Here is a 13,243-nt window from a genome sequence, read left to right on the forward strand (position 1 = left end):
TTGAAAAGAAGGGAAAAAATATAAGTATAGTTATTAATAGAAGAGCAACAATAGCAGCTTGCTCTGCTTCAACATCAGGTCATGTCAAAAGTCCTAATTTAGTCAGAACAGTTTCTCTCTGTTAAATAAATAAATAAATAAACACCCATGACTTACCTGACTTTTTTTCACACATTTATAAGAATACATCACACCATCTTCCACAACAAAACTCTGTCTTTCTGGCAAACCTGCAGATAACTTACAGTAAATATGTTGCAGGACCCAAACAGGATGCAGAAGCAGCAAAGAACTTTATTGCAGATAAGTTCCAGGAGTGCTGTGAAAAGGAAAGGAACGATGACAACAAGGGTGTTTACATACGCTACACCTGTGCGACAGGTGAGAAAACTCTCTATCCTTCAGTACAACAGTAGCTGGAATATATGAGGTGCACAATGGAGCAATGGTATGTTATAAGAGGGCAGAGAGAAAACAATGATGTATTTATAAAATGTGTGTAGAAAAGAACACCACAATATTAACATATGCTTTTCTTCGAGTGCTAGAGATCAGTAGTATTTAAGATGGAGGAGTAAATGGGAGGATGTATTGCCCAGATCACCTGCTTGCTTCTCACCAGGTGCAGTTCTGAGGAAGGGGAGGGGGTGGGGGTGGGGGTGAGCTCGTGATGCCACTTCCCCAATTAACATTTTAATGGAAGAGTTTAACAATAGTGGAAATTCCTGGATGGAGCAACACATAAAATAAGGGAATGGCAACCACTCACCTACAACAGATAGATGCATGGAGTGCAGTGACACATAACAGAAAACAGCATTCACATTAGGTTTTGAGCACTAGTTCTTTTTTCCACCAGTAATACACACATTCACACACAAAGCCACAGACATCCAAAAGCAAACTTGCATGTGTGTGTAAAGGTGTGTAGTATTGTTGGAGAAACGAGCTAGAGCTTGAAAGCTATTGTGGATGCTGAGATTTCTGTTATGTGGTGCTGTGTTACCCACATGGATTTGCTCTAGGTGAGTAAGGGTTTAAATGCTCCTAGACATCAGTTTCCAGATTTCACAGTTAACTTTCTAACATTCAGGAAATAATGTAGCATGAAAACTAAAGTGTCTACAAATGGTAAGGACTTCTAGATACACTATTTGATCAAAAGCATCTGGACACCTGGCTGAAAATGACTTACAAGTTCGTGGCACTCTCCATCAGTAATGCTGGAATTCTGTATGGTGTTGGCCCACCCTTAGCCTTGGTGGCAGCTTCCATTCTTACAGTAATGTGTTCAATCAGGTGCTGGGAGGTTTATTGTGGAATAGCAGCCCATTCTTCACGGAGTGCTGCACTGAGGAGAGGTATCAATGTCAGTCAGTGAGGTCTGGTACGAACTCGGCATTCCAAAACATCCCAAAGGTGTTCTATACGATTCAGGTCAGAACTCTATACAGGCCAGTTCATTATAAGGATGTTACTGTCATCTAACCACTCTGCCACAGGCCGTGCATTATGAACAGGAGCTTGATTGTGTTGAAAGATGCAACCAGCATCCCTGAATTGCTCTTCATCAGTGGGAAGCAAGACGGTGCTTAAAACATTACTGTAGGTCTGTGCTGTGATAGTGCCATGCAAAACAACAAGGGGTGCAAGCCCCCTCCATGAAACACACGACCCCACCATAACACCACAGCATCAGGATTTTACTGTTGGCACTACACATGCTAGCAGATGATGTTCACCGGGCATTCGCCATACCCACGCCCTGCCATTGGATTGCCACATTGTGTATCATGATTCATTGCTCCACACACCATTTTACCATTGTTCAATCGTCCAACGTTTACCCTCCTTACACCGAGTAAGGTGTCCTTTGGCATTTACCAGCGTGGTGTGTGGCTTATGAGCAGCCACTCAACAATGAAATTCAAGTTTTCTCACTGCCACAGTACTTGCAGTGGATCCTGATGCAATTTAGAATTCATGTGAGATGGTCTGGATAGATGTCTGCCTATTACACATTACGACCCTCTTAAACTGTCGGTGGTCTCTGTCAATCAACAGACAAGGTCAGCCTGCACGCTTTTGTGGTGTATGTGACCCTTCACTGTCAAACCGGAAACAGTGGACCTAGGGATGTTTAGGAGTCTGGAAATCTCGCATACGGATGTATGACACAAGTAACACCCAACCGCCTAACCATGTTCGAAGTCTTTGAGCTCCGTGGAGTGCCCCATTCTGCTCTCTCACAATGGCTAATGACTACTGAGGTCACTGATATGGAGTAACTGACAGTAGGTGGCAGTAAAATGCACCTAATATGAAAAACATATGTTTTTGGGAGTGTCTGGATACTTTTGATCACATAGTGTATGTTTAACACACAATACTTTTCAACTGCTCAAGTGAGGGCTAGCCTGGGTGGATGGGATTTCAGTCTGTCAACTAATATTTCAAATGGGTAAAGGCACACAAACAGAGGCAGATGGTATTTGCTGTCAACAATAAATTTGACACAATTCGTCAGTCCACATGTACAATTTGATCACAATAAGCTGACCCATTTTATTGGTGCTGCCAGTAATGGAGAAAATTTATGCTAGTCAGAAGAGTGCTGCCAAGATTTCCACTTGTGCTAGCCCTGCTTTGTTGGTGCATAAGTTCAGAGCAGTTTTCCATAAGTTTAATAAAGACAACATACATACATAACACAAAATTTAGTCATCAATAATATATTCTCCTTCACTATTTACAACTGTCTGCCAATGCTGGGGTAACTTATCAATTCCGCGACTATAGAAATCACAGAGTTTTGAGGTGAACAACTTGTAGAGTGCTGTTCGCAGCACATATCCATCCGGAAGAGTGTTTGATAGATTGATAGAGAGTGAAAATCTCAGGCCACAAGATCAGGTGAATAACATGGGTGTGGAATGATTTCCCAACCAATCTCCCATACAGTGTTTTTGTAAATCTAGCAGATGGCGGGAGGGCATTATTGTGCAGTAGCATTACCTCACACAGTCTTCCCAATCATTATTCTTGGATTGCATCTACAAGACGTGTGAATTGTTGACAGTAAATGTCAGCAGTGATAGTCATAACTCTGGGAAGCAATTCATAGTATACCACACCGTTGTTGTTCCACTAGATGCATCTTTTGTGGATGTGCGCAGATTTTCATACAAGGAGTTTCTGCTTTGTTTGGGCTCAGCCATTCCTTTATTTCCCTTATGTTAACATAAAGATGCTATTTCTCATCACCAATAATGACACAGGATAGGTAGGAATGGTTGGTGTTGTTCATGAGCCAGCAGAGATGCACATATGGCCATCCACTGATTTTTTTGATTTTGGCTTACACCATGTGGTACTCACATACACAATTTCTGCACTTTTCTCTTTGTATGCAAATGTCACACAATGGTGGAATGACCACAGTTCATCACATTGCCAGTTTTTGGGTACACTGACATGGATCATTATGCATCAATACATTCAAACAATCTTCATCAAACCCAGTGTACAGTCACAATGTCAAAACAGTCCTCCTTAAAATAAGAAAACCATTTTCTTGTCATGCTCTATCCAATGGTATTATCGTCATACATTGTGCCTCAACTGCTGCCATCCCTCTATTGAACCCAAACAGAAGAATATGTCAGAAATGTTCTGATTCCTCCACTTGGCACTTGGTTTTCTAGCATCCACTGTTGTGTTGGCAGAGCCAACACCGTGTTACTGGAGGCCGAAATGCACGCGTTTTAGCTCACGCAGGCTGGCATGAGGAGGGAAGAACTATACTGACATGAGGTCTGGAACATGACAAGGAATGAGAATTCAGAAAGCGGACGTAATTAGTTAGATACTTAACTTTAATCCATTAATGATGAACGCCGCTCTTGACAGTACATGATTCAAAATATTATCTGTTCAGGATACGTAGTAACTGAATATGGCACCTTGCTAGGTTGTAGCAAATGATGTAGCTGAAGGCTATACTAAACTATCGTCTCTGCAAATGAGAACGTATGTAGTCAGTGAACCATCGCTAGCAAAGTCGGCTGTACAACTGGGGCGAGTGCTCAGGAGTCTCGCTAGACTAGACCTGCCGTGTGGCGTCGCTCGGTCTGCAATCACTGACCGTGGCCGATTTAAAGGCTACCACCTAGCAAGTGTGGTGTCTGGCGGTGACACCACATCCACAGCTCTGCTCACTATGCCAAAGGACGAAATGTAAATTCAAATAGTAGCAGTGAACTGCAAATAAAAAATGGCAAATGATAATAAACTCATAGGAACCAGAATACCAACATGCAAAACAATAACACTACAAACTTATGCACTAACCTGATATAAGCACAAAACATAGGTAAGAGCGCCAGCACTGCAGAAAGGTGTTAGTGTTGCTATTCCTTCAGTGTTCCTCTCTCCTCAATTGTCCTCATGGAGAGCAAGGCATGTCCCCCACCATTCCTGCCAATGCTCATGAAGTGTCAGTCCATTGTGGCCAAACAGTAAAACTGGCAAACCATAGAAAGCCGAGTATGGGAAGTCAGATAGAAGGGTCTCCCACCAGGGCTGGTGCTGGGAAGGGGATGGGGTGGGGGGGTGGGGGGGCGGTGGGGAGATAAACAGGAAGACTGACCTCCCAAACAAAGACGGAAATTCATTTATTTATTTAGCAGCTTATGATGTACATCTATGGAGTAAGTCCAAGTTTCATATAACTGAAAGAAACACCATTCCCTTCAGTGACACACTTGAATAGCCATAATCTGCACACATGTAATACTAATCCTCATACTTAAAAATTACTGGTACTGCTGAGTGCACATTTCAATTTTATATCGTGTAGTTGTCACACGGTCAAAGTTGTGAGAGTATGTAGCTATTAAGATTCTTAAATCTACTACATGGTGTATGTACTTTACAAAGTTTCTGAAGAATCCCTTTCAAATGCTTTTTTTATTTTTGATTTATTTATTTTTTTTAATTACAAGGTGTACAACTTTGCTTCCGCCATTTGCCGATAGGTGGCGAAAATGGTAAGTAGTGGTTGAACGAAACAGGTCGCAGACATCAGGAAGTTAGCTTGGACCTCGGTCAATATAATCTCATTCAAACATTTGTGGATTAGTGTCTGCATCAGAAAGTTGTTCTTGATTGAAAATGTCAATTTACGAGCCTAATTTTCATCATTTGCGGGAGGTGTTACTGTTTTGTTTCAATGTGAAAAAAAACAGTGGCTGAGTCTCATCGAATGCTCTCAACTACGTATTATAAGGATGCTATTAGTGAAAGAACGTGTTGTGAGTGGTTTCAACACTTCAAGAATGGTGATTTTAACGTCATAGACTGGCATAGTGGTGGAAGAGAGAATGTTTTTGAAGATGCAGAACTGGAGACATTGCTGAGTGAAGACTAGTATCAAACTCAAGAAGATTTGGCACGATTAGTGGGAGTGACACAGAAAGCCATTTCAAAACGTCTCAAGGCTATGGGCACGATTCAGGAAGAACAACTTGGGTCCTGTGTGAGCTGAAACCAAGGGACATTGAACGGCGTTTGTGTGTTTGCGAACAGTTGCTTCTGAGGCAAGAACGGAAGGGATTTCTGCACCGCATTGTGATCGGGGATGAAAAATGGGTTCATTACAATAACCCTAAATGCAAAAAACCATGTGGATATTCCGGCCATGCTTCCACGTTGACGGCCAAACCGAATATTCACTACTCCAAGATTCTGCTCTGCATTTGGTGGGACCAGCTCGGCGTCGTGTACTATGAGGTGTTAAAACCAAGTGAAACAATCACAGGTCCTCATTATCAAATGCAAATAATGCGTTTGAGCAGAGCATTAAAAGACAAACGGCCGTAATACAGTGAGAGACACGATAAAGTGATTTTGCAGCATGGCAACACTCGACCCCACGTTGAAAAAAAGAGGTCATAACATGCTTGGAAACGTTAAAATGGGAAGTCCTACCCTACCCGCCGTATTCTCCAGACATTGCTCCTTCTGACTGTCACCTGTTTAGATCAACGGCGCATGGCCTAGCTGACCAACACTTACGATCTCATGAAGAAATCACAAATTGGATCGATTCGTGGATCGCTGACCTCCCTCTCTCTCTTTGCTCCGTTTCTTTCGCTGATCTTTCCTCTTCTTTCTTCCTTCTTCGTACCACTGCTATATCCCAGAGTTTTCAATGCAGAAATGTGGCGAGAAGGGGGCGATGTGTGTGTGGGGGTTCACGATATTGTAGTGCTGTGAGGGAGTGTCACTCGTGCCTCTGGTTTGAGAATACTGATGACTAAAGTATGAACATTTCTGAAAAGAAAAACACGTATGTGCACTCTTTTCTTTTAAAACTATAAATAGTAGCCGGCCATGGTGGCCAAGCAGTTAAAGGCGCTACAGTCTGGAACCGCGCGGCCGCTACGATCGCAGGTTCGAATCCTGCCTCGGGCATGGATGTGTGTGATGTCCTTAGGTTAGTTAGGTTTAAGTAGTTCTAAGTTCTAGGGGACTGATGACCTTAGAAGTTAAGTCCCATAGTGCTCAGAGCCAGAACCATTATAAATAGTAGCGTATCTAGTACTATCTATCGTTCTACTGAACTGAATGAGCGCGACACCGTTGATGAAGTTTCAACCTCAAAAGAAGTTTATTAATACCAATTAGCTGAAATAAAAAAAAGACTCATCCAATCCAGAAGTCACTCACAGTTAGAGTAATTAGTTTCTGATGTGTGTGTAGCGGTCATTGATGTTTAAAGTTAGTTTCAGTAATTCTATCACTGTCCGTTTATCAGTTGCCAAGCAACGTATCAACAAGCTGACTATGCAGTGATTAATACTTGTCGTGTCCCGACAGTAAATCGCTTCTCGCTTGCTTTAAGCATCAAGACGATTACTATGCCACTCATATAAGTCTTTTATAGTTATTATCAAGCTAATGTCCGTAAATTGCGGTTAATGTTACTGAATCATACACGCGACGATAACGCCCGATATCCAGCCGCGTATATTAAATTCCGCACCGATATTTTAGAATCCGCGCGCGATTTGTTTGCACCAAAGTCGGGTCGTGGTTCCCTAGAATAATTTTTAAATCAACTTCGGGTTGTAAATTGACAATTCTAATCCCATTCATGAAAGTTACTGCAGATCCGCACTCGACGACTTCTTGATCGTGCACTCGAGCAACACGGAAGTTTTTGTTCTTACAAAGAGAAAACATATCAGGCATAATGCAACAAAGTTATTTGTTATGTCCAAACATATTTATATCTATCTCATTAAAACTCATTGCCTATTGAATGTTGTACCATACATAATTACATTCTTTACTCTGTAAATAATCAATAAAATTTAGAAATGAAATGAATGACATGTATTTAAAAAAAAATCCCAAGTTGATATGACGTCATGGGTCACTACTGGTTTCGACTCCCCTTCACTCACGTGACGCAAAGTAGATCCGACTATATAGGACATACTCATGTAATGTTACAACGGGATTCCTACACTGCCCAAAAGATTGGAGAAAGTAGTGGCCAGTGATGGTAAATACTTTGAATGATACATGTGTAACCAATTTGTTTCATTAAAACCTCAAATGTTGGGGAAAAAAAACAGCGGAAGCAAAGTTGTACACCTTGTAGAATTTCTTGGACCTTATGCTAAAACCGTGTACTTAGCTCCGATGTAAATAAAGTACTACTACATTGAAACCTACATTGAAACATTTAATATATTTTATTTTTATTATTATCAAAATCATATGCACTGTTTTTTTTCTCACACAAACTATCTTTCTTCTCCCTCTTCAGGATACTGCTTATAGTATTATTTTGAATGTCTCATAAACCAGAATATTTGATAACGTGCCCTTCCCTCTGTTATCTCACCTCACTTCCACCAGTATTGAGTGTATCAAAAAGGACTTTACAAGTCTGAAAACTTACATTGATTTATTCATTTAACCTACAGACATGGTTTTTGTGTCATTTCTATAGCAAAATACCTTTTTTACCTTACACCTGAACAGGTTCAATGTGACTTCCACTTGTTACACAGCACACATCCCACCTGAATTCGATTTCTTGCCAAACTTGCTGCAGCATGTCAGGCGTGACTATTTCAGTTACGAGACAGATTCTGGCTCTGAGCTCTGTTAGAGAAGCTGGTAATGGGCGAACAAACATGGTATTCTTGATGCCTCCCCAAAAGAAAACAAGTGTCAGTTCTTGTGAATTTAGGGGGCCGTGAAATTGGCTCACCTCAGTCCGACCACTTACATGACAAGTGGACACGCACGATAACCTTCTTGTTGAACGCCCCTTCCCGAAATAAACAACAAATCGGCATTTAGGAAATCCTTGGTGTTTGAGAAGTATTATGGCAGTGCACCACCTCGCATAAACTGCATGCTGTGATCTTGGTCATCATTGCAAGTATGGGGGATTAAAAAGTTTACCATCACATCTAAGTACATTATTCTGTTGATACTTTTCACCTGGAAAAAGAAAGGTTCATAAACTTTGCTCTTCCTCAGTTACAAAACACATTCAATTTTGGGCTTTCACACTCATGTTCCAGAGATCTTTATGGATTTTCACTGCCTCAAATCCTACAGTTGTGTTCATTAACATTGCCACTTAAGTGAAAAGTCAACACATCACTAAAGGTAACTGTTCCAAGGAAATCTTCATCTGAGCAATGTAACATTTCCACTCAAAAGTCAGTGCCTTTTAATTCTTGCACCATTGTAAACTTGTACTGTTTGAGATGCAACAGTGTTCTTAACACACACCAGTCAGGCACCTGTGGGACATCTAGCTCTTCAGATGCAGGCTGATTTTGTAGGGCTATTCACAAAGCTTCATCTCACTTGCTCTACATCTTCACTTGTGTATGACCCGACGATCTGATGTGTCTTACAGTAATTCCAGTTTCAATAAAACACTTACGCCACCCATAAAGGTAGTGAGCCTGCCTGGGACTGCAGCCATCTTTGCTGCATCTGGAGCTAACACTTGCGGTGGCATAATTCTGCACTGGTGTACCATGTGAGTAAAAAAAAGCACTCCGTCTTCAGGCCGCGAGTGGCCTACTGGGGTCATCCGACCACCGTGTCATCCTCAGGGAGAGTGCGGTTAGGAGAGGCATGGGGTCAGTACACCGCTCTCCCGGTCGTTATGATGGTATTCTCGACCGGAGCCACTACTATTCGGTCGAGTAGCTCCTCAATTGGCATCACGAGGCTGGGTGCACCCCGAAAAATGGCAACAGCGCATGGCAGCCTGGAGGGTCACCCACCCAAGTGCCGACCACACCCAACAGCGCTTAACTTCGGTGATCTCACGGGAACCGGTGTAGCCACTGTGGCAAGGCCGTTGCCCGTGTGAGTCAAAACTTGAACTATTTTCTTACAGAATGATGGCAAGATGTTGTAAAAATAAGTTTGTATTAATTTTCAAACCTGTGAAGTTTTAGTTTTGACACACCCTGTACTTTTGCGTCTTTCTCCCCCATGCTCCCCCCACTGTCTTTCTCTCCCTCTTTCCTTTTCATATTATTGTTACATTTCATCCTGGATTTTCCATTGTTTAATTTAATTAGTAATTATATCACATGGAAAAAATTCTTTTGCATTTGTTACCAGACTGCCTGTTGTCAGTATGCCAGCTATGACACTTTCTTCTCAGGAATGGATACATGTATCAAGCTGAAAATTATATCACATTCTACAATTTATGGTCCCTTGGTGGTGTAAAAATGTTAGGCTTCTAATTGAATGCAATCAAAAGATACAGCCGTTTATGTCACATATTTTGATACTTGCAAACTAACTCATTAAAACCTATAGGGTACTTCCCGTTGGCCTACTATCATGAAATTTGGCAAGAAGCAGGTTTTCACAGTATGGTACATGTGAAGGGAAAAAAATTGTGAATTTGTGGTTATAATACATGAAAAAAATTTATTTTGTCACTTGCTACTTGACCTCAAACTTAAAATTATAACATTCTCAAATGTCTTTGTAATTCCTAATAGCTTGCTGGTATCTGTGTCAACAAAAGGCAAAAATGGTTGAAATTCTTGATTTCCAGGATGGTTGTCTGTATTCATAATTAAGTTTGTGTGGAACCGTCAGTCCGTGAGGCTTACTTGCACATGACAATTTTCCATTATAAGTATAGCACTCCATCTCTATTACATATGTCTTCACGTTGTCCATCATTACTAGTGTTTCTTCCTATCGAACAATGTCTGTGTTCCTTAGCAACTGTCAAGCAGTGCATGTCAGTATAGATATGGATTATTTGTGGTCTTGCAGCTTCTTAACAAACATTGTGATGTAGCTAATAGAACTTTCCAGTCCCTCAGTCTACATATTGAGATAATTTGTAGAAAGAATAGATAATGAGGTATGTGTTTAATTTTCTTTAAATTGCTATGATTTACCAATTTCTTGCTGTATGTTAGACAGCAGTTCATTGAATGTCTTTCCACTACAGCACATAACTCCACTCTGGACCATGAGGAAGAAATCAAAGCCTGTGTGAAAATTATTTTTGTGCTTCGTTTTGTGACCCTGTATACCACAGTTCAGTTGAAATTGATTTTTGTTATTAACATCTAGAAAGGTCACTGTTGCTTGTTTGAAGTTGCTCAGTATGAATCTTTGTGAGATTAAGAGTCAAATGGTGAGCTATGAGCTACTTGTTGGCCTGTTCAGTTGTCATGTGAGCTGTGTCTGCTAGGGCCATGGTCGCCTGCACGGCTTAACATTCTGAATTTGCCTGTAGTCGTCTGTTGAGACCACATGCAGTTTCCACAGGTCATTCCTATAAAAAAGAATTTGAGATTAATTATTGACTAAACCACCAGCCATTAAAAAAAAATTAAATAGTAATGTTCAACTCTAGATTATCTGCACTTTCTCTACGCATTAACCAGTCAACCTTTATACAAATAACTGAATTTACGTTATCAGTTTGTGTTATTTTCACTTTTCTTCATTTTTCAGATACAAAAAACATTGAGGCAGTATTCTCAACTGTCCGAGATTTCATCATAAAGAAGATGTTGGAACAGTGCCATGTCTTCTAACAATATTGACAATTGCAATGTACTGTTCTGTTGGCTTCCTGGCAAGAGCTGTAAATAGCAACAATTTGTTCTCAAAACGTTTCTGAAATTATAAATCCATATTATATGGTATTTTAATTAATTAGGAAAATCTAGGAGCAAATTTATTGTTTGTCCATGTAAGAACTGTAAATATTAAGGAAGATAATCAGTTTTACGAATTACTGTGATAAAGAAAAAATATATGCTGACTGTTAAATAAAATGCTTTCAGAATTACAAACTTAACTATCTTTTTATTTTAATTATTCATATACTGTGTGCTCATGTAATGATTATGAAATCAAAAAAGGACAATCATTCTATGAAAGCAGGTAAGTTGAACACCCAACATATTCTAACCTACCTTCCTGACCACACTGCTTACTTGGATCCTGGACCTCGGGTGTTACAGTTTTTCTGATTGTTTCTGTCTTTCTCTCCTCCCCCAAACTCAAGGATATACCACCAGCTTTGACTTCTCTGTTGTTGATTCATTTTTCTGTTCAAGTTTCCATTGCTTCCTTGCCGCTTAATGCTGCCTTCTCTTTTGTACTTCTTTCTGTCTGATCGGTGTTTTCTCTGACACTTAAAAGTTACAACTGCTTGACACACTGACTGATTCCGTGTCCATGGCAATACTTACAGCAACTTCTTCACTACTTCCTGCAGCTAATTAATTTCTGGCCTGTTTTAAATGTTAAGGTGACATTAGTGAAGCTCTCAGGTATCCTTTTCAGAAAGAATGACTGAAAGTTACAATATTTTCCCCAGGTACTTGATCAATGCCCTCAAATAATGATGTAGAATGTCAAAAGATCTTGCTATTGGCTGTCATTGGAGGACCCCAACAGCACATTAAACCTCAAACTAATTATATATAAGACACTGACAGCAGTAAAAAGCTAAAAAATTTGACATTTTTTGAAGGGATAATTGATGGATCTGTTAACAACATTCCTGAAAATTATTTAGTGAAATATGAAGCAGTTGCTTTTGCAGAATCTAAGTAAGTCACTTTCTTTGAGAGAATTTTCAGTGGGCCCCACAAATTAAAATATTTATTTTGGATATGCTCAAATTTATAACTGACACACTTTCACTGACCCATCATTTGTAACTAAGCCAACTGTATCACTTAATTCAAGAAATATTTTTTTTTATTTGGGGATCAAACTTATCATGCTGAATCTAACAATTATTGAATGCAGAATGGTTCAAATCATTTTCAAACTGTAATGAGCATAAACAACACAACACTTATAAATATTTATACAGTTGTTCTAAGGATAGCAGGTGGTTTTCCACTGGTTTCTGTATTTCACAGTGTATAACTCAGATGCAGTTTGCCATTACTTTCACCTTACTGCCTGAGATTGAGGGCTTTAGATTTTAAATTATATGGTCTTTCATATGTTAAAGAAACATTACAGGGAATGCTGAACTCCTGAAAATCAGTCATGCTCCAAAAACTTGAGAGATCACATTGTTGTTACTGTGGTCTTCAGTTCTATAACTGGTCTGCTGTAGTTCTCCACAACAGTCTAGTCTGTGCACACCTTTTCAACTCTGTATAACTACTGCAACTGCCCACATCCATTAGAACCTGCTTACTGTACAATTTCTACCTCAGAAACTTTCTTCCAACACCAAACTGATGATTTCTCAACGTCTCAGGATGTGTCCTGTTGACCGGTTGCTTCTTTTAGTTTTGTTGTGCCACAAATTTCTTTTTTCCCCCAACTCATTTCATCACCTACTCATTAGTTATTCAGACTACCCATCTAATCTTCAGCATTCTTCTATAGATACATATTTTAGAAGCTTTTATTCTCTTCTTGTCCAAACTGTTTATTACACAATATGTATTCACACCTGCAAATATATATAATTGTGCCATACTGGGACTCACACCCAGATTTCCCACATATCGCCTTTCCATTAGGCTATCTGAGCGTACCCTACAGCCAGACCCAAATTTCCATATGTCATCAACCACCTTTCTATACCCTGCACTCGTACACCCATTACGCATATTACCGTATGGGGAAACATTTTAATTGAAAGTTGCTCACTCAGTTTTGGCAGATAAATATGATATTG

The 13,243-nt window shown here is 40.0% G+C and overlaps 1 protein-coding gene and 1 pseudogene across 2 annotated transcripts in view; one reads left to right on the forward strand and one right to left on the reverse strand.

The window, feature by feature from the left end:
* The window catches only part of LOC126109666 (guanine nucleotide-binding protein subunit alpha-11-like), a 128,138-nt gene extending 116,806 nt beyond the window's left edge, over nt 1-11,332 (forward strand). For both annotated transcript variants that reach the window (XM_049914710.1, XM_049914711.1), the window contains 2 exons: nt 262-381; nt 11,041-11,332. In XM_049914710.1, the coding sequence (XP_049770667.1) occupies nt 262-381; nt 11,041-11,123 (203 nt within the window). In that variant the 3' untranslated portion in view covers nt 11,124-11,332. The remainder of the gene's footprint in view (nt 1-261; nt 382-11,040) is intronic.
* LOC126109954 (5S ribosomal RNA) lies at nt 9,291-9,408 on the reverse strand (annotated as a pseudogene).
* Nucleotides 11,333-13,243: the final 1,911 nt, after the last annotated feature.

The sequence above is a fragment of the Schistocerca cancellata genome, chromosome 12 (genome assembly GCF_023864275.1).
Source record: "Schistocerca cancellata isolate TAMUIC-IGC-003103 chromosome 12, iqSchCanc2.1, whole genome shotgun sequence".
NCBI classification, from domain to species: Eukaryota; Metazoa; Arthropoda; class Insecta; order Orthoptera; family Acrididae; genus Schistocerca; species Schistocerca cancellata.